General features: G+C 39.3%; 1 protein-coding gene across 3 annotated transcripts in view; it reads right to left on the minus strand.

Moving 5' to 3' along the window:
• Positions 1 to 22,424, minus strand: part of Fgf13 (fibroblast growth factor 13) — a 609,985-nt gene extending 587,561 nt beyond the window's left edge. The window contains exons 1-2 of one of the 3 annotated variants that reach the window (XM_060374458.1): positions 22,298 to 22,424; positions 21,426 to 21,632 (exon numbers count right to left, since the gene is read on the minus strand). In XM_060374458.1, coding sequence (XP_060230441.1) covers positions 21,426 to 21,474 — 49 coding nt within the window. In that variant the 5' untranslated portion in view covers positions 21,475 to 21,632; positions 22,298 to 22,424. Of the gene's footprint in view, positions 1 to 21,425; positions 21,833 to 22,297 lie in introns of those variants that run through there. The other 2 variants (XM_060374461.1, XM_060374459.1) reach the window with 2 other exon arrangements.
• Between the last annotated feature and the right edge of the window lie 2,670 nt (positions 22,425 to 25,094).

Raw genomic sequence — 25,094 nt, forward strand, 5'->3', positions numbered from 1 at the left:
GGATCCAAGTTTGGTTCCCAGGACATGTGTCAGAGGTTCATAACTAAGTATACTCCAGCTTCAGGAGATTGGATTACTCTAAATACCTAGAATACTAGCACTCATGTGCACACAAACACACACACACAATTTAAAAATATTTTTAAAACCTTAGAGAGTGAGAAAAAATGGAATGGGTAAAAATGCTTACAGCCATATCTGATTCGAGAACCAATTTTACATAAATTTTCAGATTCTAGCAGATCCTTTCATCAAAGAATTTCCCGTGACTCTTCAAGACTGAATGAAGTGCTATTCTCTGAGCTTGCACTGGCCATACCTTAGCTTGACTACTCCTCTCCTGTCATTTCGCTAGAGTGTGTGAATGCCTACAGGCCAAGTTATCATACAGAATGCAATCACTTTTTGCCATTGCCTGCAATCAAGCCTTCCACTTGACACCCAGTAAGTACATAAACATAAGTAAATGACATGAGGGTCGTGGAGAGATAGTTCAAAGGTGAGGAAAACTGGATGCTCTTGTAGAGGACCCAGGTTCAGTTGCCAGCATCCATATAGTAGTTCACCACCCTCCACACCTTGAGTTTTAGGGGATTTGGTGCTCTCTTCTGACCTTTGTGGGCATCAGGCATTCAGGCGGTACACTTACATACATGCAGGTAAAATATTCAAACCTAAAACATAAACAGTTGTTTTTTTTTTTTTTAAGTAAATGACATGAACTGAACTATCTGGATTTTTTGTGCAGTGATATTTGGGGAAATATGATAGTGATATCTTTCATGCAGATAGTGAAGTCAAAGTTCAGAGGCAGCATAATTCAGAAACTTGAAGTCAGAAATGAGTTGTGTTTTGCCTACTAACTACCCAAGAGGTAATAAGAATAATGCTTCATGCTAAATATCAATGGTCTTTTTGACCATTGATATAAAATGGTCATAAACTATTTTGACGTTATAAAAATTTATTAATAACATTATTAAAATTTGTGACCTATTAATAGCAGTCATCAAACTACAGTTTTGTGTGAATAATGCTAATTAGGTTTCCTTCCTGTCTCTTGTACCTTACATGCTGCCAAACAGTTCACATTTCAACTACCTCCGAAACTTTGATTCTGATTCCAATAAAGAAAAAGGCACAGATGTGACACATATATGGCCTTCTGATCATTGAGCACACAACTGACAAAATCTTGAAGCTTTCAACCTTGCACTAGGGGGAAAAAATTGCTTCTACTTGAGATTAAATGAAGTTTTTGTTGTTGTTGCTTTGATGTTTTGTTATTTTGAGATAGAGTCTCATTATGCAGCCTCAGCTTGTCTGTAACTTGCTATAGAGATCAGTCTGACCTCAAACTCACAGGAATCGGTCTGCCTCTGCCTTCTAAGTTCTGGAACAGTCCTGGATATTATCTAATAAATTTTGTTTATTTTTAAAAAGGTATCCTGAGGTTTTGTTTGAAATCAGCATTTAAACATGTATATTAGCGTTGAATCTACTTCTGTCTTCGTGTGTGTGTGTGTGTGTGTGTGTGTGTGTACCTTTTGGAAAACAGTATTTTATACAGCCTCCTTGAAAACTATGTCATCAATGTCCCTTGGAATCTGTAGTGCTGTAATTCAATGTGTGCAAGGACTGCCTATGTAAGTGATATGACTCACTCCTCCAGAAATAAGCGGTTTCCTTTCATTTTCTAAGTCAGCCATCTTACTCACTCTCCAGCCTTTATGTCCCCACTTTTCAGAACATGCTTCTTCCTCCTCATTAGCTGAAAAACTTTTAACAGATTACTGATCCTTCTGCTAAAACTTCCAATGGCATTAAGCCCCCTTTATCATCATTTCTGGAACGGCTCTAGCATTCAGTCCCTGCTCCTCAGCTAAGGCAGTGTTCCCTTGCCATGTATCCCACGGTCAGCTCACACAGCACAGAGCAGAAACTCCCATCCGCACCACTGTTTCCTTAGTGTATCACACTGAGCCTTCCACATGATGAAGTTCTTTGAATGAAGTGAGTCAAGATTCATAGTCATGTGTCTTTAAATTGATGTCTTTCATCTAAAAATAAATGTATCTGTGTGTTCCAAGTCCACATTACTAGAACCTTTATTAGAAATCAGAGTCTACGTTGGGAGATGTCTGTTTTGGGAAAGTAATAAAATACTGGAGTAGGTTCAGAAGTCAGCAGTGGGTCATAAATGTCAAAGGTTACAAGCCAATACATGGAGTAGGAAATGTTTGCCATAATATAAGCATGGCAAGCATGGCATTCACAGTTTTAGATACACACCCCAAAGTCAGATGCAATACCTATTCAGACTACCTTTACTGGTAACTGAGAGGAAAGAAAATGACAGAGGAAAACATCAAAGGAGCCTTCCCAAGTCTAGACTAAATTGTAGGCTTGGCTCATTCCTCCATTAATGCCAAGTATTTAACAAATATATCTGCCAGTCCCTACAAAGATTTAAAGAAAAATGTTACCCCATCTAATTTGCACTCCTGAACATAAGCCATGTCTTACACAAGAAAAAAAAGCAGATAAAAAGAAATAAAAATGTTAAATTGTTCCAAGTCTAAGGAGGATGACTTTCCTAAATGTCAGAATGAGTCAAATTTCTATTCACATAAGCATTTATCTTATTTTATTTTATTTATGAGCAAGGTTCTGTACTAAGTATTATAAATCCAGAGAAGAATAACACAGGCTCTGTGTCCAAGAATTTTATACTATAGTCCAAAGGGCACAAGAATGCATGACCAATCCAAATGCAGGCATGAAGGGTAATAGGAGTAACCATCCAGGAAATACAAATTCAAAACAAACACATCAACAACTAAAGGAGATCTAGAATAGTACCAGTCTCTATTCCCAAATTCTTAAGTTACAAATCACTTGGATTGATATTGCAATACTCCAGGTCCTTAGAATTTGGGGATTTTGTTTCACTTTGTTCACCACGTGTGGTGATGTTTGTTGTAAACTTGACTAGATTCAGTATTACCTAGAAGACACAAGTCTAGTTATGGAAGCAAAGAGTGTTTAACTGGTGGCGGGGGAGGCAGGGAACCTACCATGAATGAACTCATCACCAGAGCATGGCCTGGGATCCCAGGATGATTATAAAGCAAAAAGTAGGCTGACAACCTACACTTGTCCCTGTTTCCTAACTGTGAAACATGTGACCAGCCACCTCACACTCATATTGTTGTGTTTTTTCCATCATGATGAACTGTATCTCTTCAAACCATGAATCAAAATAAATCTTTCTTCTTCTTCTTCTTCTTCTTCTTCTTCTTCTTCTTCTTCTTCTTCTTCTTCTTGCTTTTGTCGGATATTTGATATCATGGGGAAAGTAATTTATAAAGTTATTTTAATAATCTAACAAAACAAATCAAGTATGTTAAAATAATATTTCCCATCAATTAATAGAAAAAAAATCTACTCTTATTTTCTTGAGATTTTATTTTATGTGTTTTTCTGTTTTATGTACATGCACATAAGTGTAGAAAACAAAGTAGCTTTTGTTTTGATTTGTTGAAGATAAGATCTCACTGTACAGCTTTGACTGATCTGGAACTTGCTTTTTATCCCAGTCAGGCTAGCCCTGAACTCATAGAGGTGCTTCTGCCTTGCTAGTGAGATTAAAGGTGTGTGCTAATAAGTTTACCAATACACTCATTGTTATAGTGGTATTATTCATAATAGTCAAAAAGTGGACATAAATTAAATGTACATCCTTGGATGAGAAAATAAAATGTGATCAATTAATTTTTATTCAACCTTTCAAAGGATAGAGATCTTGACACACGTTACAAAAGGAATGACCTTCAGGGGTACTATATTAAGTAAAATCAGACAGTCACTAAACAGCAAACACTATATGGTTCTACTTCCATTAGTTATCTAATACATTTAGATGATTCATAAAAGTAAAAATTGGAGTGAATGTTTCCAGAAAATGAAAAAGGAGAAGAGGAAGTTGTTTAATAAAAAGTTTCAAATTTGCATGAGAAACCTGCAGACATTGGTTATATATTCAATGCCACAAATCTTTACACACAAAAGATAGTAATATCTCAATTAAAAATGAAATTTTAAAGAGATATTAGTTACAATGCCATTTGATGTAACTATTGTGAAGCTGTCTTCCAAGAAAACATGCTTGTTGGACACAAAAGTCCCAAATGTGTACATTATATAGAAGTAGTGTGCAATCACTTAACACTACTTAACACATAAATAAGAAAAAAGTAATGCTTTGGTTCTTTAGTCATCAGTAAATATAATGGTATCAAAAGAAATGAACATACTTTTAGAAACAGTTCTTGCTTTTATGCAGCAAAACAATGCAAGCTTTCCTAGTCAGGTCACAGCAGTTATTGTAAACATCCCAAGGAAAGCTTTTTAATAACAGCCACCCACAAAGGACCTGCTTTCAACTATGGCATGTCACAGAGTCAATGAAAGGAAGGTCAAGAGAGAAATCTCCTGGATCATGGAAATCAGAATAAAAGCAACCTCTTTTTTTATTTGAAATATCAATTGGAGCCAATGCTTTAAACAAGGAATTTGGATTTGACAACATCTTAAAGGCCTTCTGGCTCTAAATCCCAATTGTTTCTTTGATAGAATGATCAGGAAAAATATCCTAAATGTTTATGCCAAACATGGATTTTCCTATCATCAATAAATTGACCCCAGCTTCAAACTATGGAAAATATCAGGCAAGGCTTAGGCCACTGCCTTGTTTCCTGTCTTTTGATATGCCTCTGCTTCTCTGATGCCTAACTTTTCTCTGAAATGGGAAGGTTGTATGTATATAGTGTTATGTATGTAAATATAGTGTTCCTCTCAGGCATTGAATCGCTTACTCAGAACTTGGAGAGCCAGACATGCCAGTAGATACTTATAATCCCAGAACTGACTGAGGCAGGAGGATGATGAGTTTGAGGTCAGCCTTGGCTACACATTAAGACCGAGAGTTCCCCCAACCCCTTATCTCTCATACACACATACACACAGAGAAAAAGAAAGTAACAGAGAGATTAAATGAAATATAATTATAAAAATTTAAAGATCAGAGAATTAAGCATCTTCCCTAGGGTCCTACTTGTTGCTTAGCTTCTTTAGGACTGTAGTTGAAGATGATGCAGCCAGCCCTGATGAGACCTGATAGGTTAGGGGCATATAGAAGGGGAGGAGGTCCTCTCCTATCAGAGGACTAGAGGAGAAGCATAAGGGGAGAAGAGGGAGGGAGTGTGGGACTGGGAAGAGACAGGGAGGAGGCTACAGCCAGGATATAAAGTGAATAAATAGTAGGCAGATAGATAGATAGATAGATAGATAGATAGATAGATAGATAGATAGATAGATAGATAGATAGATAGATAATTTATAGATCTTGAAAGCAAACACAAAAGTAGAAACCCTGAGTAACAGTTCATAGCTAGACTTGCTAAGAACTTCAACTATAAAATAATAAGGTTGGCTTTTCTTTCTTTTTAATCAAGCTGCTCTTGATCCCTAAAGAAACATCTTGGAACACTTGAGAGAATGCTATTAAAAGAAAAACTTCAAACTCTTCCAATCCCTGGTATCATTTCCATCAATTAAGCTTTGTCGTTATTGAATTTGATTCAGAGAACTGTGTCCAAAGTCTTACTCTCAGCTGAGCAGCTACATTCATTTCTTCCAGCCATGTAAACTAAGTGAGTCAACTCTGACTGGAAGGCAGGGGACAAGTTCATTATCCTTCCCTAGGTTTTTCAGATCTTAGGTAGATGCTTCTACACTAAAAATCAATACAAGATTTTCAAGGTATTCAGTTTTGTTACTTGTCTGGAGACAACGGCCTCAGAAGAATAGATGCCTTACTTCCTTTTGCTTCTTTTTTGTGCATTGTGAACTTTCAAAGTATGCTCTTTGTGCCATAAATTCAAAGGTTGCTTTTATGTCTTGTGAGGTAGACGAAGGAAGCTGGGTGTTTTATTAAATGGTGAAATCTGTCAAAGTCCCAAAGACCCATATGATGCAAACCAGGTCATCCTATGCAGCCTGAACTCCCAATTCCATCAAAGAAATATGCACCATTTATAACTCAAAATAACAAGCACTAATAGGTCAGTGCACTTGATTGCCCATGAACCAATTACTGCAGACACTGCTTGATAATCACAGGATAAGAAGAGGTAGGGGTGAACATATATCTTGCCTTGTCCTTACACTTGCAGCCCTGTCTTCCAAGAGCTACCAACTATGAGCAGGACCATAATATTTAAGAAGGGCCATTCCCCACCCCTTGTCCCATTGAGATTCAAGCTACCAGGAGTTTAGAACACAGACATTTATATCTTCCATCCTAACAGTGTCCAGGGATTGCAAGCTCTGAATGTCATTTTCAAAACTCCATTCCAGTTCTACAGAAAGATCCAAGTTTTCTAATTTCTCTGTATCTCCATTTCTTTAAGAGTGGGCATACCAAGAGAAAGAAAAATCAACTTGATAGAAGAGAAAGGAAGAATAAGAAAACCAGATAAAAAATGAAAAAAAAACTAAACATTTTATTCATCTTGTGATTACATGAGCAAATTGAGGTCCTAAAGCATTGTCAACTGACAATAAGAATATACAGATCTCAGGGCACTACTTGACCAAATCTTTGGTAATTATTTGAGTGTCTAATTCCTAATAACCTGTATATAACTATAGACTGTTCAACAGAAAAATTCACATTTACACACAGTTTATGGAAACCTTGTAATTGCTTCTGGGACAATGTTTGCAAAAATTGCCCAAAATTAAAAATCACACAGATATATATATGTCACATATATAACCATATATGTATATGTAACATATACTCCTTTGTAAGCTTTCCAGTCAGGTCTGCTAAATCAGAATATCACGTGGGGTAAATATCTTGTAAGAGATTATGCTACCATCCAAACAGGTTCTAGAACCACAACTTTGGTGGTTCCTGGACTGCAGATCAACACTCTGCATCTTGCATGCACGTCATCTGAAATCCTTGATAGTTTGGCCTGGCCAGAGCCCCAGTGACTATGACAAGTAGCAGATCAAGAACTCCCTGACACTGGGTGTAGTGGCATAAATGTAACCCCAGCATTAGACAAACAGAAGCAGGCAGAGTCAGGAAAATCTCTGTCAGTTCAAGGATAGCCCAGTCTATCCAAGTAGTTCCAGGCCACTAAGTGTTGCACAGTGAAACATTGTCTCAAAAGCAATGAGAACAAACCTCGTTGAAGCACATCATCAAGAGAGAGCAAAGTGCCTTCTGCCTCCTGCATGAATAGCCTGAGTCCGAAGCTGAAGCTTATAAATGATGAGTGCTATGAAGGCATGGGACAATTATATGTTGCAATTATTGCTGTATTCTCAGTGTCAAAAGCAGCACCTGGCACACAGAAGGGTCTGTAAATATGTATTAAGGAAATCAAACAATTAATAAGTTAAAACACAAATTAGTGAATAGGAGATCATTTAAATTGGTGGTTGACTGTCACATACAAATACAAATCTACAGAATTATTTCTATTTGCTACAATCCCTTTACTGAGAATCCTCTAACTTGTATAATCAATATAAAAGTCACTATTTCATAATCTTACCAATATCACTGACCAAGTTCTACATACTATTTTTCTCTTTGGTCCTTTCCATGTGTCAGGTAATTCAATCTGTAACAGGAATGCCTTGAAATTAGTAATTTAAAAAATATTACATGCTGGCAGTGGAGCCAGCCTTGCCATACTAGAAACTCTGACCCCTGAAGTAAAAAAGGTGCAATAAGAACTATAAACACCAGAATTGTGATTTTTGTAACTCATCTCCCAGTAAAATTTCCCTGGGTCCCACAGGTAAATGTATTTATATATATTACCTGGCTTTGTCACTAAGATAGGGAAGGAAGAAACAGATGGAATGGTTCATCACCCCATTAAGGACCCAAATTGAATGTAAATCTCTGTTGTCTTGTCATTTTTTATGTATTTTATATCATTTTGTTTTGATGCTGGTGAACAATTGAACCTAAAGCCAGGCTTTATAGCAAGGATCTCTGATAACTGATTTTTTAATGTATATTTTATTTATTCACTTTACATCCTGGTTGTAACCTCATTCCTCCTACCCTCTCCCCCTCTCTTATTCCTCAGAAAAGGCGAGCTCCCTTTCTCATCCACTGTAGCCTGGCAAGAGGCTCATCAAGTTGCCTCTTCCCCTGTGGCCTGGCAAGGCAGTCCCGCCAGGGAGAAGTGATCAAAGTGGCAAGTCATGTCAGATACAGTCTCCACTTCCCTTACTAGAGGACCCACATGAAGCATAAGCTGCCCATCTGCTACTTATTTGTAAGGGGCCTAGGTCCAGTTCATGTATGGTCCTTGGTTGATGCTTCAGTTTCAGCAAACTCCTCTGAGCTCTGGTTAGTTGGCTCTTGACAACAGATTCTTAAAATCCACTATGCAAGACAATCATAACTGTCTCCAGCATAGAATAATTGTAGTTTAGGAAACTAATAGAGAAACACAGATATAAACTTAAGTCTCTAATATCCATATTTTCAATGATGCATCCATTTTTATATAGACAACCTATTATAAAGTAGCAGTTGTCCCAAAAAATTAAGTTATATTATAATTAATCCAGATGGTTGCTGACATTCTAAGAGCCTTGAGCATGTGTGTGTGTGTGGGGGGGTGTTGTTTATCTTTTTATACGTAATTTATTTTATTTTCTGTTCATTTGTGGCTTGCCTGCATGTATGTCTGTGTGATAGTGTTAGAAGACCTGGGACTGGAGTTGCAGTCAATTGTGTGCTGCCATGTGGGTATTGGGAATTGAACCTGGGTAGTCTGGACGAGGAGCCAGTACTCCTAAATCATGAGACCATCTCTCCAGTTCTAAGTGTAAAGTTTTAATGTCATTTAATCTAGGAGTAGTGCTGTTGAACACTGACACACACATTTATTGAACACCTGTTTTGTGAGGAGATCACAATCTAATAAGGCAAAAAGATAGAAGCTGTTAGTAAATAAAGCATGAGCTTTCTAGGGTTGCTCACACATATTGCCAAATGAGTGATCTGCAGCCTAGTTCAGAGAGCAGGCAGCTCTTATTCCAAGGGACAAAAGACTCCCTGGGAAAATAAACACTTTCTAGAAAGGAAAGGTTAAACTTGTACTTAAATATAAACAATATAGAGCAAGAAACTGTGGAAACTGAAACAGAAATGTCAATTTTAAGGTAAGTAATATGTTATAATATATCTTTATGTATATATCTATTGAAAATTGAGAATATGAGTAAAAACTATAATACTTAAACAAACCACCTAAAGCAATGGTTTTCAACCTCCCTAATGCTGTGAACCTTTAATATAGTTGCTCATGTTGTGGTGACCCTCAACCATAAAATTATTTCATTGCTACTTCACAATTGTAATTTTGCTACTGTTATGACCATAATGTAAATATCTGATATGTAGGACATCTGATATAAAAATCTCCAAAGGGCCTGTGACCCACAGGTTGAGAACCACTACTCTACAAGCTCCTTTTGGGAGAGAAGTCTGATAGGAAGGCAAGTCAGAATATAAGACATGCTAGACAACAATTGAGCTATATTTCCAGCCCTTTGTGTACATTCATAGAGGATTATTCTAAGAGTTAGGTCTGTTGTGTATTTAGATATATGAATGGATGTCCACATGTCTTTAATTTTGAACTTGCAGGTGTGTGTATATGTGTGTTTGTGTGTGTGTGTATGTGTGTGTGTGTAATTTAAGTGTAGTACAATGAGAAGGATCCTTTGGGAGGTATAGAAAAAAACTTTGATTTATGGACACAAAATCACCATCTGTCTCTTTTATCATACCCAAGTCCACACCCAATACACACGCTACAAATGATGACAGATTCAAGACAGACGATCATCACAATGTAAGAGACTGCCAGAAATGAAGATATCCTAGAGACACTTGTATCTCTCAATATGACTAATTGACTGTTGAAACAATGGACCCCAAAGAAATGGAAACTTCCCCAAGAATCTCATGCTGTTAAGAGGAAAGACACCAGCCACAGCAGGGACTTGTCTATCAGAAAGAGACATTTCTAACAGCTTGTCAGAGCACCTTACATGATGAAGCCCAGACAAGGACGGGACCATGACTACACCTTGACCAGGACTGCTTAGATGTGCAAGTCCTTGGCCATGTATTTAAACGTTAATGTCGAGATAGATTTGGAGGGTTCACTGGATCTCTCTGTCACTTTTCACAATGTGGCCACACTAAATAATCAATCTCATTTTTCTACTTTCCGCTATTAATTTGAGCTTTTTAATTTGCCTATTGAGGATGAGGGTATAGGCTCTTTAAACCCACTAATATATCATGGGAAAAATGAATAAGTAATAGTTGATTTTCTGTGACTCCACCCACATATTTCAAATTATCAGTGTTTTTTAAAAGTTATTTATTTATTATTTATGCAGTATTCTGCCTGCATGTATGCCTGCAGACCAGAAGAGTATACCAGATGTACTCATTATAGATGGTTGTGAGCCACCATGTGGTTTCTGGGAATTGAACTCAGGACCTGAAGATCAGCCAGTGTTCTTATCCTCTACGCCATCTCTCCAGGCCCTTATACACATCTTTGAATATGTTCAAACATGCACAGAAGACAGACTGGAAAGAAAATATTTTCTAAAATTAATCTGCAAATGAAACCTTGATTGATATTTTCTTTGTGCGTTTAGGCTGTTCCAAATTGTCCTCAGTGAACATGCATTATTTTGTAATCTCAAAAAAGAAATGCAATGAAACATAAGCAACATAAAATCACAAATAAATTCAAAAGAGCCCAGAGCATTTTGCTTAAGATGCATGCTCAGTTTTGGAACAGCTAAAACTGAATTAGCATTAACCATAATACAGGAAGCAAAAGCTCTTGCATTGGTCAAGCTATGGCTTCAAGGCTATCAATAGAAATCTTGGCCTTTTATGTCTGGTCTTTGAAGTGCCCAGCAGGTGTGTCAGAGAACTAGGTCCTGGCTTGGGGACAAGGAGGAGAGCAACTCCTCCAGTCCTCCTTGGCGTTGTGGCTGCAAATCTTAATGTCTCTCCCAGGTCTCCCACCCGCTGGAGAACCAGAACCCAGGACATTCACTGGTACAGGCAGCTTTCTATATCCAAAATGCAGGCTCCCTGGCCTGAGCCTGCAGCTGTAGCTCTTTGTAAAGTCTCCATTTCTATGGGTCACATCATAGACATGAAGAGCAAAGGGACAAAACCCCTGCTGCCCTTGCTATCCAGGGCTGCCTGGAAGGAGCTTTGTCAGGCCGGGCACCATGCAGCTCCTCTCCAAGTTTCACCTTTGGTGACACAACTTTTCCGTGTTTCTTTTTTAGGCAGCTGCCACATCACAAGGTTAATGAGCACGCTGAGGTCTGTAATAAAACCTCCTGCCAGATACATGACGACTGCGGGACACTGGTTAACCAGGTTTTACAGCAGGACAGCCAGACAGCCTAGTTCTCAACCACTTGGAAAACAATTGTTCTCAGGATAGAGAGCATAGAAGGAGTGCCCTGCCCAGTTTGCAAGACAATGACTCGCATTGTTCTGTGAGCTCTGAAAACCAGTGCAAATCCTAGAGCTCTTGGAAGATTTAACAGTCCATAAACTCCCCAAGGGGAGAGGCAAGCATACACACAGAGAATCAAAGGCGAAATAAGCAGGTCAATTCTCAATGCTTTCAAAGTCGGGCTTGAAAAAAAGATTCTGAAAATATCTATGGGCATATTCAAGAACTGCATTCAGCCTGCCTTCATTGGGTTGTTTACTTCCACTTTTATCAGCAAGATAAATATTTTAAGAACTCAAGCTGCTTACTAACCCTCAGTTTCAGAGCAGTTGAAATGCTGTGTACATTTTTCAGGAGGGATTTTTAAAGAACTGGGTCTCATGTTTGTTATTAAACTTACCTATAACCACTCAATAGACCTGTCACTGTTAATTATGGCTGTTAAACATAGGTTCCTGCAGCACAGAGGAAAACATTACACGATTCCCAACTTTGAGACTATAATTAATATGCTTGTTCGAGGTGGGTGTCTCAGTTAACAAGATATATTTTTGGAAATATCTAACTGAATGCAGCATAAATAGTATGAAAACTAAAGCTCACATTTTTTAATTTTTCTTTCTAAAATTTGTTATGTAATAAGTAGTGAAAAGTTTAGCCCATGCAACTACATTTCAAAGAAGTGGGAGTGATTTCACTCACTGCCATTAATGTAGCTATCAAGTGAGAAAAGCTAGAAATGAGGCTCCTTCAATTAGCTTAGCACATCCCCCCCCCAAAGAAAAAAAAAACACATTCAGTTAATAAATCCACTGACATCTGTTGACAAGAATGGGAAGGAAGGAAAAATAGGAGAGGGAGGGAGAATTGAGGAGCTCTGAATAGGGAAATGAGACATATGATTCTTATGAGCAGCAGACTGAAAGCACATACCATGTAATGAAAAATAAAATAAACAAGTTAAGTTTTATTCAACAGTGAATTAAGTAAAAGTGTGTGTACAAGAAAAACGGGTAGAAAAAAAACCTCTCAGATACAGTGCTGGAAAACTGTACTATTATATTCAGGCTAACAAATGCTTAAATGTTATAGCCATAGTTGCATGGCCAATTTCCTACTACAAAGGCTCAACGGAATGGGAAATTGATGTGGAACATACTTTGTAAATGTAAAATGTTAGACTATCCAAAGCCAGTGGGAAAAGAAAGCACATCTTTTTATCATAGGAATTGTTTTTTTTTTTTCAATGCTGCCTCCTAAGACACACCACAGTATATTGCATACCAGTAACTCAAAAGAAAAAAGAAATCAGATATTTGTTTCATTGAAAAGACCACAGTGCTATAACAAGCCTGCATGTATGAGCACATTCTCCTTAATTGCATCCATATTGATAGATGAAAATTTAAAAATTTGTGTAGATCAGGATTTAAAACAATTTAAACATGCTGTCTAGGTTAGGATATAATTGTGCCCTCAGACAAACCTGGCCCAATTCCTCAATCCTTTATCTTTTTATTTTAGAAGCATATACACAAAAACTTTTATTAAGTGAAAGTTGGACTTATTCCATAGTAATAAACCAGCTGCAAGTACATTTAAATTGATGTGTGTGGACATCACAAAAGTCAGAATGATCTTACTAAAAGACCTGTGTTCTGGCTTAGTTCATGTCAGTACACACCAAAGGTAGAACCTGAGTCAGTGTAGTGTGACATGACATCAGACTAGACTGGCAATATTATAGACTATGAATAGTCTATAATAGGACTATTATAGGAAGAACCCCTTCAGTAAACAGTCCTTGATGGACTGTAATTCTCATATTTTAATGATAATACACAACATGGTTTCCATCTCAGAGACTCGGTTTTTTTTATCTGTTAAAAGTGAAAAAAGTATGTATATTCTATTTCCCAAAACATTATTAAAAATTTAATGAGGCATTTCATGTTAAAACTTGGCATATTATCTTATGATGCTCACCAAAAATTACTTCCCCAGCTTATCTAGGTATTAGAAAGCTAACCATTGATAACTAATTCATTTACATTAAAGCTTTGTTTCTAGTGATCCTTACTTACAATATAAATATGCTTAACTGTCTATTATATTAAACCACAAAGAGGGCAATAACAGAGACTTTCTCCAGCATATTGCCTTCTGATATGACAGTAAAGTAAGAATTGATAATAGCATACTAAGAGTGATGCTTCTTTTATCGTTTGGATTTCTTGAAACACAGTCTTACTATATAACCTAAACTGGCACTAAACTCCTGATGTTCTGACTCTATGTCCAAATTGTTAGGATTACAAGGGTGTAGTACCACATATGGCAGAAACCATGATTTTGGTAGATTCATATGGCACATCATTCAACAATCATTTATTACCATAAAACCAAGCATGTGCTAGTGATTTACAACTGACTAGGTGTATAACCTACTATAAACTATGCAATCTGTCTGGGCTCTGCTACTACCATCTCTAAAGTTCATATAGTGCATACCAATCATTATTTAATTGTTTATCATAAAAGCTGAGCATGGGCTGAAGAGATGGCTTAGAGCAGTGGATCTCAACCTTCCTCTGCTATGATCCTTTAATACAGTTCCTTATGCTATGGTGACTCCCAACCATAAAATTATTCTTGTTGCTAAGCCATAACTCTAACTTTGCTAATGTTATGAACAGGAGTGTAAATATCTGACATGCAATTCCTGTGGAAGGGTTGTTTGACCTCCCCCAAAGGGTCATGACCCACAGGTTGGGAGCCAATAGCTTAGAGGTTAAGAATGTTTGCTGTAGTTCCAGAAGACTGGAGTTTGATTCCCAGTATTTTCATTGGGCGGCCCACAACTAGCTATAAGTATAGTTCCAGGGAATATGACATCCTCTTCTAGTCACATGCATATATACACACTCAACATAAACACAAATATATAAGAATACATATATCAGTACCACAATGTAAAAAAAGGACTGAATTATATATGTCTAATACGTAGTAAGCAATAATATAGGTGCAATAGTAATAATAACAGTAATGTTCACTGTATATAAATAGAACATGCTGCTGCCCAAAGGAATTCTCTGCCTTGCCTAAGTCATTCAATAACTGCTTCTTATTGTCTACCCAAGTATAAAACTATTAAGTGTCCTAGGTAGAACAGAGTAGACGTTTTCAAAGAAACAAGAGAACAAGACAAGGGGAAGTATCAATAGAGAAAAGAATTATACTAAAAGGTGCGGTGGTGAGTCATCATATACCAAAGAGTAAAACATACTTTGGTACCTGACAAAAGGCACTATTAGTAATAGAAATCAAAACAGTGATTTTTCCTTTGACATGATAACAACTTGAAAGGGTCATGAGATAATACTGTAGGTTGAATATTCTAAATGTTCACACTAGTGATGGGTATATAGATGTCAACATTTCTCAAAAGTCATCAATATGTATCCTTTGGAGATGTGAATGATACTACAGGTAAACTTGAAGTACTAAAGAGAAGTGGAAAACATACTATTTTGTTCATTGACTATTTTCTAATTTGGTTTCTGATTACATCTAACTTTCACCAAATTATTATGTTCTTTCTTTCTTCTCAGGTCCTACTGACAGGATCCAGAAAGAAGAAATATCCATAACTAAGAATTAATTTGAACCAAATCCAGACCAAATCTGATGGCTCTATAGACAGACCAAGCAAATAACCTAACTCAGACCAAACCTACTGTACTCTCTAGAATATCAATAAAACTATTCTTCAGCAACAGCCAAGGGTACTGCCAGATTTAAGAGAACCAATAGGAACAACTACTACCCTCTGGCCTTAGCCTGTGGGCAAGTCATTAGTTAGAGACACTAATAACATTTCTGTTTGAAATTGAAAATTTAAATGAATTTAGCAGAGATAGAGTCAAGGGCATGAAGCCTCTTTTACAGTGACTTCAATTTACAGTAATAATACTTCATGCTTAATGTTTATCACACCTCAAATCACTTAAGAAAATAGTCCTTTATTTTTGACCATACGTCAAGATCAGAAATGTATCTCTTTTTAAAACTACAACCATTTTGTTTTTAGTGTTAATACCCTAGAAAACATTTCTCTGGAGAAAAATAAATGGCTATCCATTCAAAAAAAATTGAAACTAAGCATGGGAACAATAGTCAAAATAACTACTATAATTAGAAAATAAGTAAATTTGTCTATAAATGCACACCCTTAAAATAGTTTAATCATGATACAGCACTCAGCCAGGCGTCATGGTGTACACATACAATCACAAAGCCTAGAAAGTATAGAGGCAGGAGTATCATTAATTCTAGGCTAGCCTGGCCTTCACAGAATATTCAAGATTAGCTTCCAACCTTGTCTCAAAAAAAAAAAAAAAAAAAAGAAAGAAAGAAAGAAAGAAAAAGAAAAAAAAAACAAAAAAGAAATGAAAAGAGAAGGAAATATGGTACATATGAGACTTAACCAAATTTTCCCACCTTGTATATCATAAATAAATAACATATTTCAGGTTAAACATGAATGATATTACATAGGACAATGTGCTTGAAACCTATTCCTCTCCCTGCACTGATAAGTCATAGTGATGCCTGTGTTTTCCGAATAGGAAAATGTACACCAGTGACTACAGAAAATGAGTTACACAGATATCTGTGTTCTGTACTAATTGTTAAAACTCTATTATGTGCCTTACCATCGCATCTCAAAAGTAATGTTAAGTATAGCACAGTAATAGACATGTAGGCTCCCCTCTACTCATCATTCTTTAATTCATGTGTTTCTTCTGCTTTGAATTGTTTAATCTTGGCAATTATTTTCCATTTCTCTCAATTTTCTCAATTCCAAAAAATATAAGCCATAATGTAGCAGACACCAGAAAGCCTTTTTATTGGCTGTATTTGAGGAGCTGCAGCTCATTCTGGTTGTTCAGAGTTGATCATAATTCCCAGAATGAGGAGTTGATTTGGGCATAAAACAGCACAGCTGCAGAGAGACCTGAAACACTAACAGCTTCATCTTCCTACTCACTGCTTCAAAAATGATCCTTCCGGCTTACCATCCAAATTCTGATTCCCATGTCCGCTGTCTACTCTAGCCCCTATATTCACAGTCACCACATATACATGTGTCCTCAATGTGTCTTCAGTGTATGTCAGTCCTTGACATACACATGGTCCTTAATGACTTCATGACACATCCTGCTTCACTCAGGAATTAACGTAACATCCATTACCACTCCAACTTCACCCATATCACTAGCGCTAGGCTCCAGCCTGTTCCCTTTTAATGACTTGAATCCTATTCTAAAGGGACTTTATGGAAATGGTAATAAGGCAGGTAGAAGCTACAGTATCTTTACCCTGTGCCTCCTTCAAGCTTCAGTGTCTGCCAATAAAGAAGCTATACATATCAAGAAACAAGAAAAAAGAAAATATTGCAACTGTATGCATTCATCTCCTACCCAGTATTCCCTTAAAAGTCAAACACTGTTGATTAGAGACCAACCCTGACATACCATCTCCCTGAAGCTGTAATCACCACCTTCACCAAAAGAGACTATGAGGCTCATGACAGCTGTCTACAAACCATGTGTCCATGATGGCATGATGAAAATAAATAAACCAGTATTTACATGAGTAATAGATTATGATCACTGTTTTAAAATAAGAGGGCATCTACATCATGACTTCTTGCCAATAAGCCCCTGTTCTAAAAACCTGCTTTGTTTGGCGAATGAGTAAGCCTGACACAGTTGCCAAGGTCACAGTTGCCAAGATGAACTTTGGTAACGGATTTCAGAATTCAAGCTATGTTATGATGATTAGCCACAATGACCTTTGCCTCCTGTGTGGGGTAGAAAGACTACTAGAAATTCCCAGGAATGAAAGTAAAATGAGATGTATCCATACATGTCACAGTCCACTACAGTAAAGGTTGACTTCATGGTCTATGCATGGAATTGGCCTTCATCACTCAGTGGCCAGCATGAACTCAACTGTGGTACAAGTGCTCTCACAAGAGAACCCACAGTCCATTGTGGCATTCAAACTTGCCTGTGGCTGTAGGACTAAGCAAAAAGGAAAGCATGATTAAATTAACACTTCCAACTCCAAATATGTTGCAAAGAACCAAATGAGAGATTTGCAATAAAGAATCAGCTAACACTTTTACTTGATCCTGAAAATATTTTGTATCAATTGTCACTGACTACAAGTTGTCCAGTGCCTCAGGAACAACCTCAGTAAATTTGACACAGCCTTAACTGAGTATTTTCTTAGCACAGGAGTACTAATAGATCTTATGTGATATGACAGAGAAGGGTGAGTAAAAGCTGTGCAAGCATCTACCTGGACAAGTAAATATCATGCATTTTCTTCCCTGAGATGAAGAAAATACACCCTCTTGTTCAAGAACTACATGAACTAAACAATGTACACATACAATCATTTCAAGATATATGCAAATCATACATTAGTGCACAAAGTGACTAGCTAAACAAGAAGACCTTTTAATAATTTTCAAACAGAATAAAGTATCCTTCACTTCCAAAAAAAAAAAAAAAAAAAAAAGAAATCTAGCCGAACTGACTAGATTTTTAAAAGAATTATCAAAGTTACAAGCCCTGGCCACAAAGAGTTAAAGGACATTACAAAAAAAAAAGAGAATCTACAATTTATATGCTCTAAATGTCATATTTTTTCTTCTTTTTTATATTCTCTGAACACCAGGTTTTTTAGAATCACAATTTATATGCTATAAACACCATTTTGGGGGTTGGGGTTTTGCTTTGGGGAGTGGTTTTTTTTTTTTTGGTTTTAATTTTAAAGAGAATTGTTTGTTTTTAAGACAAAATTTCACATTGTGAAACACGCTAGCTTTAAACCTGCCTCAGTTTCTGGAGTACTGAAATTACAAGTGAATATCACTACACCCAGCCAAATGAAGTACATTTCATTCTGCAGTACAAAATAAGTAACTGATTACTTACTATGTGTGATTTAGAATGTCTAGAAATGTGGTACTCTATAATAATCTTCAATGTAGTGTGATAGGCTGTGGGTATGAACCCCAAATTATAGGGTGGGAGGATGAATTTAAATTAGCAGTAGGCTGTAAAACAGATTATGAAGTTCATTCAAGCTGTTTCTAAATTATTTGATTTGATTCAATCATTTGTCACAGCATCATTCAAAATTAAACACATTTTTGAAATAACCATTAAATATTTGATCCCATATCTTGCTGTTACAAAGACTATGCTAGTTAACACCTGAGATTTGAAAAACACCAAATGTGACCTATATATAAGGCATTTGCAAATAACCAGACCTCCTTATAATGTAAATAAATTTTGTTGGTTAAAATACTGAGTAGATCTGATGTGGTTCATCTCCAACATTATCCAGTTAAATAATATACATGAAAAGAGGGGAAAAAAACATGAATGACTGCTTGACATTCAGTATTTTGGGACTGCTGTGAAGTCAATGTTCTGAAGTCAATGGCTGAAAGGGCAACCTTGCTTTTAAGAAGAAGAAAATCCCCATTTCCTTAGGTAAATAAACTCCTGTCTTAAAAGTTGTCCAATTAAATTAATTTATTATAATCCCAACCACAATTCTAATGGCTAATTACACAATTCCTACATAGAGGAATGTGGTTTTAAATGTGATGAGTCTACATAAGAAAATGTCATGACATAAACCTAGTAAAAAATGACCTATGCTCCTGTTTCTAGACTTGTTAATCCATTCTGAACAAGTGCAACTTATATACCTAAAACAGCAAGTCATTTTCTGTGAGTGAATTTGGCTCAGGATCTTTCAAATGTAGACTGAAGCAAATCCTGGGTAACCACCTGATGGAAATCAGAAAGAAAAGTTCCAGCAAAAGAAAAGTTGAAGCAGTCCCAGACTCATGTGGGAATGAGTTTCCTTGATCAATCAGATACTAAAACCTTTAGCTGCCTTCATTTCTCTAAGCTCTAAATAGAAAAATGACACCTGGCTGGCAGGTTTAGGGGTGTAGTTCAATGATAAAGTGCTATTCTCACATTTAAGTACCTCACATATGAACTCCAGCATGTCAAAAAGTTTGAAGATCTTTAAGTCATTTTCCCTTATCATAGGAAGGTATTTTTGAGACTTTTTACAATGGGAACATGTAACAGCAGTTCTACTTTAAGAACTTACTGATACAGTTAAGTTGTGTGTCCCAAAGGACCACCATTGACCATTAGGACAACAGATTTATCCCTCCACAAACTTCTGGAGCCTTTATTCAACCACTTTGCCTAGCGGGAAGAGAAATGCCACCACTTAGAAATAAGGCTAAAGCCCTGAGCTAAAGACTTTGACAACTTTCCGTAGGGGAGGGCTGATGCTGCCCTAGAATTTCTTGAGAAAGCAAGCTCTGAAAGAAGGGTCAAAGTGAGAAGAAAAGGGAGGAGGGGAATGAGTGGGAGGGAAAGGAACCTTGGGACTCAGGGAAGAATTGAGGCCTCCCTCCATGAAGGAGAGCTGGAGCTCCTCCAGTTCCCCGCTGTTTCAAATCCAAGTTAACTGGAGTGAGTTTCTGCCTTTCAGGGTACCTGTGGTCCTTAGGACCTAGGTCCACTCCAGTGTCTTCTGTGACTATTCTGGACACGTGCACCTGAGCCTTTGCTCACTCCTCTTGCCTACCTCTGCCTGTGCCTGCTTCTGCCGTAGTCCTCAAGGGTACATTCCCAAAGATAAGCTGTGTCCTCTAAGCAAGGCAACCACTAGTACAAGCGGGTGCTCTCAGAGGACACCCCTTCCTTTTCTTGAGTTCTTCACAGCCTGAGCCCTGCTCTGCTGCATGTCCCCTTCCTGCCGGCGGGAGGCCCCGGCTGAGAAGTACACTCTCACTCTAAGGGACATGGGACCAGATGCCTTGGGCCAGGTGGCTATATCCCAGAGAGCTGAGGAAATAAATTATGCCCTCCTACAGAGGCCCACTCCCACTAGGCACTAGTGGTAAGAGGACAAGAGCCTTTGTTCTCCAGGGGCTTGGCAAGGCTGCGCTACTGAGGCGCAACGTGGGCGGCGCCAGGGTATCCAGAATGCTCACTTTTGCACACGGCATGTCAAAGGGTGCATGTTCCTGTGTTCTTTGAGTGGGATGGGTAGGAAGTTGGGGAGTAAGGGGCGTGAGGTGAAAAGAAGTATGGGGGAGGGGGTTCTGCATATGGGCCAAGCTCTTTGTTTGCATTGGGGGCAGGGAGAGAAGGGGGTTGAACATGGGTCTGAGCTTGTGTCCTAAGAGTGGGACAAATCCCTGAGTATGTCACCATGTTGCACCTGAGCAGCACACATATACACACTCTCTGGAGCATTCACATGCACGCACGCACACACCCACCCACACCCACCCACACACACACACACACTCACACAGACACATAGACACACAACACACACACTCACACACACAACCACAAGACATCCAGTCAGTAGCAGGCAGATCCTTTCCCTGCGCTCCAGGCTGCAGCAGCTTCTTCTGCCCGCAGCATCGCCACCATGCGTTCAGAGGGGCAGTGGAAGAGACTGAAGGCACTCAAGGGGCCACAGTTCTGCTAGCAAGGAGGGAAAGTGGTGCAAACCCACCTTCCCCCAGAGGCCTGGACCTCCGGGGTTTGTCCGGGGTCGCAGAGGTCACGGGAAGCTTTAGGGTCTAGCAGGGAGACTAGGAGCCACTGGGAGGCGCGCACACAAGGGGACTAGGGCAACCTAGCAAAGGGAAGGAGGCAGATTGTGCGGTAGGCTTACCCTTAGAAGCATCTTTCTCCTCTTTGGGCTTGGTCACCTTTCCACTCATAGATCCCAGCTTGCTTGACAAGGTTCGTCCAGGAGAAGGAAGTCCTCGCTGAGCGGGCCGGACTTCAGAGAGCGCTTAAGGCGGCAAGTCGCTACCGCGAGCTCTCAGTGTGGCTCCAAGCAGAATCCGCTTTTCTCCACTGCTGCCCCTGCTGCCGCCTGCAAAAAGAGTGGGGAGGAAAAGACAGGGGTGAAGGAGGAGCCGCCGCCTGAGCCTGAGTGGCCGGCCGCGGGAGGAGCCGCTGGCCGCGCTCCTCCAGAAGTGCAGAGACAAAGCCGAGCGGCCGCTGCTTCAGCGCCCCGCCGCTCCTGCCCGCCCGTGAAGTGCAGCGCTCTGGAACCTCGGGGCACCCGGGAGGCGCAGCCGGGACTTCCCGGCTTCTCCGCCGGCCTGCCAGGGCTCTGTGCGGGTCGCTCGCTCCGCGGGCGCCTGCCGGGAGTTGCCTGGGTGGGTTACCGAAGCTTTGATGGGCTGCTTTTCCCCGCCTCTCCCAATCTGCTGCGGGCCGCCAACTCAATCAAAATAAAACCCCGAGGAAGGCTTTTCTTTCTTTCTTTCTTTTCTTTTCTTTCTTTCTTTTTTTTTTTAAATCAAAACAAAGATGAAAATATTCACTTAAAAATAGCGAGCCTCTCCGAAAGGGAAATGTTTGAACATGTGATGAGCAACGTGTGAGCCTGTTACACCGCAGAGCCGTGCAGCTTCTCGCCCGCGGAGATTCGGAAAGGGAGGTTTGCCTTTTTCTATGTAATCCATTTTCAGGTTCCTATATTTTGGCCAAAAGAGTCGGGCTGGCAGAGGAGCAGGAACCGAAAGCCCTTACCTGTTTTCTCTTTCTACACCCACACCCCCTCGGAGCTCGCCTGCTCCCTCGCTGCCACTCTCAGGGCAAAGAACTCTCCGATCCCAGAGAGCCACGAATCGGCACTGGGGTGCGTTCTATATAAACGACAAGGTGTGGGCACGCTGGGGGCGGGGGGAGGCCGGCGAGGGCGGAGCCCCACAAAGCCGCCTGCCGGCTGTAGTAAAAACAGAGCTCGGCAGGGGCGCGCAGACGTTAGCTGCCGCCTAGAAAAGCCTGGCAGCCCAGCCAAGAAAGAGCTGATGGTCCTGTCAACGGTATGTCCCCTATCTCTTCGGACAGACTGCTTTGCTGCCACAGCCGGCTCTCTTGATCCGCTGTGAACCACGAAGCCAGGCGTTCCCAATCTTCACCCCTGTTACTCCATAGACTTCAAGTGCCTGCCTTGCTGGCTGCACTGGTTGTCACCTACACTTTGGGGACTCCGCTGTTGGCAACTGCAGTGAAATCTCAGTCCTGGAGTCTGTGACTCTTCACCTTTGACCAGCTAGCTGTTCAAGTTGAGACAGACTGATTCTCAGAGAAGGGAAAGAAAGGATCTAGGTCTCAGTAAAGCAGAGAATGAAAGCGAACCAGTAAGGTTGCAGCTTCCCACCACCACTGCCTCACACTGACCCCTCCTCCTAGGCTTGTAGCCTCTGATTGGCAAACTGGATGAACAATCCCCCCACACACACACACACACTGCTCAGGGTAGTCAACTTCATGTAGAGTGAGGTGTGACTAGCTTCTAGTGCTGCAGAAGAATAAGTAGGATCAGCTTGTTTCTCTGACTGCACTTAATGACAACCCATGGAAGATCCCTGAGAGAACTAGAAGAAACACCTCTCAGAAACCAGAACTTATATGTGGGACATAAGGGAAATAGGAAAAGATGATAAGGAGATCAGTAATCAGTCCTTGGATATTGGGAAACCTTGTCCCTTACTGTCTTTTCTGTCAGTGGGACAAGTGTGCTGTTAGGGCATGAGGTAGCTAATAGCTTGTCTTAGTCTACAGAGCCCTCAACCCATTTATCAAAACATACACATTATCCTGACCCTGAAGATGTGCTAGAGAATGCAAAAGAGAAAAACCATTCACTTCATCCCACTCCACTCCCACCCTCTCCCTAATTTGGTTTTGTTAATGATATTAAACCAGGCGAAGAAATCATATAGATGGATTAGTCCTACCGAATCCCAGGCAGTAACTCAATTACAAGAGCCTGCTGTGGCTTTCCAGACCAGGAGTGTGGGCTGCCCCTGCTACCAGCCAGGGTCTAAAGGTCAGTAATCCTCTAAACTCAATTTACAGTATTCATGCTCAGTCTGGAAGGAACTGTAGGCCTGGTTTTCTTGCAAATAATATCTAATAACCTGGAGCTTGAGAACACAATGTAATTACCCATCCTAAGGTTAGACCATTAATTAATACCAGTATGCTGATAAAGAAGGAATTTCTCTTCAAAAGACTGGAATTTAAAAGGTTGGAGTTTTATGTGTGTTTAGAGGAAAAGACAAGGGAAAAGCAGTGAAAAAAAAGTTCCTATGTAACCTATACCCAATAAGAGTTATTTACTTAGTGTCTAAACTGTGACAAGCACTGGTTTTAAATCATTACATCAGCTTCTTATCTAATCTTTTCAAAATCTATAATAACCATTGATATTACTTTTACCATTTTTGAAAAGGTATTAAATTATTTATTCACTTGACATCCCTATTATAGCCTCTTCCCTTCTCTCCTCCTGGTCCCACCCTCCCTTCCTCTTTCCCATATCTCTCCTCCCCTACTCCTCAGGAAAGGGAAGACCTCCCCCAACCCACCCCAACAGATTAAGTCACATCAGGGCTGAGAACATTACTATTTTCATTTTCAAATGAGGAAAGCAGGCCTTGGAGTTATTACATAATTTAAAAAAAAATTGATCTCACTATAGAGCTCATGCTGGCCTTGAACTCCAAGGTGCTAAGGTTATAGACATAAACCACCATATCCAACTAGCTCTACATTATGTAATTTTCAAGAAGATCACACACCTGGTTATTAGTGGAACCTGGGTAGGAATCCAAGTGTGTTCATCTCTAACACCAAAATTATTCTTTAGCACACCATCTCATAGTACTTATCCTAGCCTCTAATGAGGGGAGAGACACTTTCCTTAGACATATCTTCTAATCACAAACTTCTAAGTGTTTGTTAGCCTCTCAACACACACACGCACACACACGCACACACACACACACCTCTGTGTGTATACTTACCTTCTGTGTACCTATATCATCTGCTTTGTCTATATCCTCCTGGTAAGCTCCAACAGGGTCACCACATTGTGATTTTAGAGGGTTTTCTGTCTTTACAGATTAGCTCTACCCCCAGCTCTATAGTCAGCAATACTGACATCCAGCTGGTAGGCCGATATAACTATGTTCCTTAACGGACAATAAAATTGTAAACATAGTAAACACATGGTGAAACCTAGGTTAACAACTATCAGTGAGGTAATATAGAGAGATGTCTGCATGGAAGAATGAATGAATTATCCCAATCACTAAACACAAGTAAGACAAAATGTGTTTCCTCATTGTAAACAATCCTGCAAAAGAAATAATCAGAATATAAAGTAAATATACCTCATATAAAAACACTATAGTGATGTGTGACCATGTTGAGGCAAATCAATGGTCATCATAAGAACTTTAGTGCCAGATATCAGGAATTATGACTATTCTAGTGAACAGCCAAGCAATATTATCTAAATAAACTTTCTGAACAC

This window comes from Meriones unguiculatus, chromosome X (assembly GCF_030254825.1).
Source record: "Meriones unguiculatus strain TT.TT164.6M chromosome X, Bangor_MerUng_6.1, whole genome shotgun sequence".
Classification (NCBI taxonomy): domain Eukaryota; kingdom Metazoa; phylum Chordata; class Mammalia; order Rodentia; family Muridae; genus Meriones; species Meriones unguiculatus.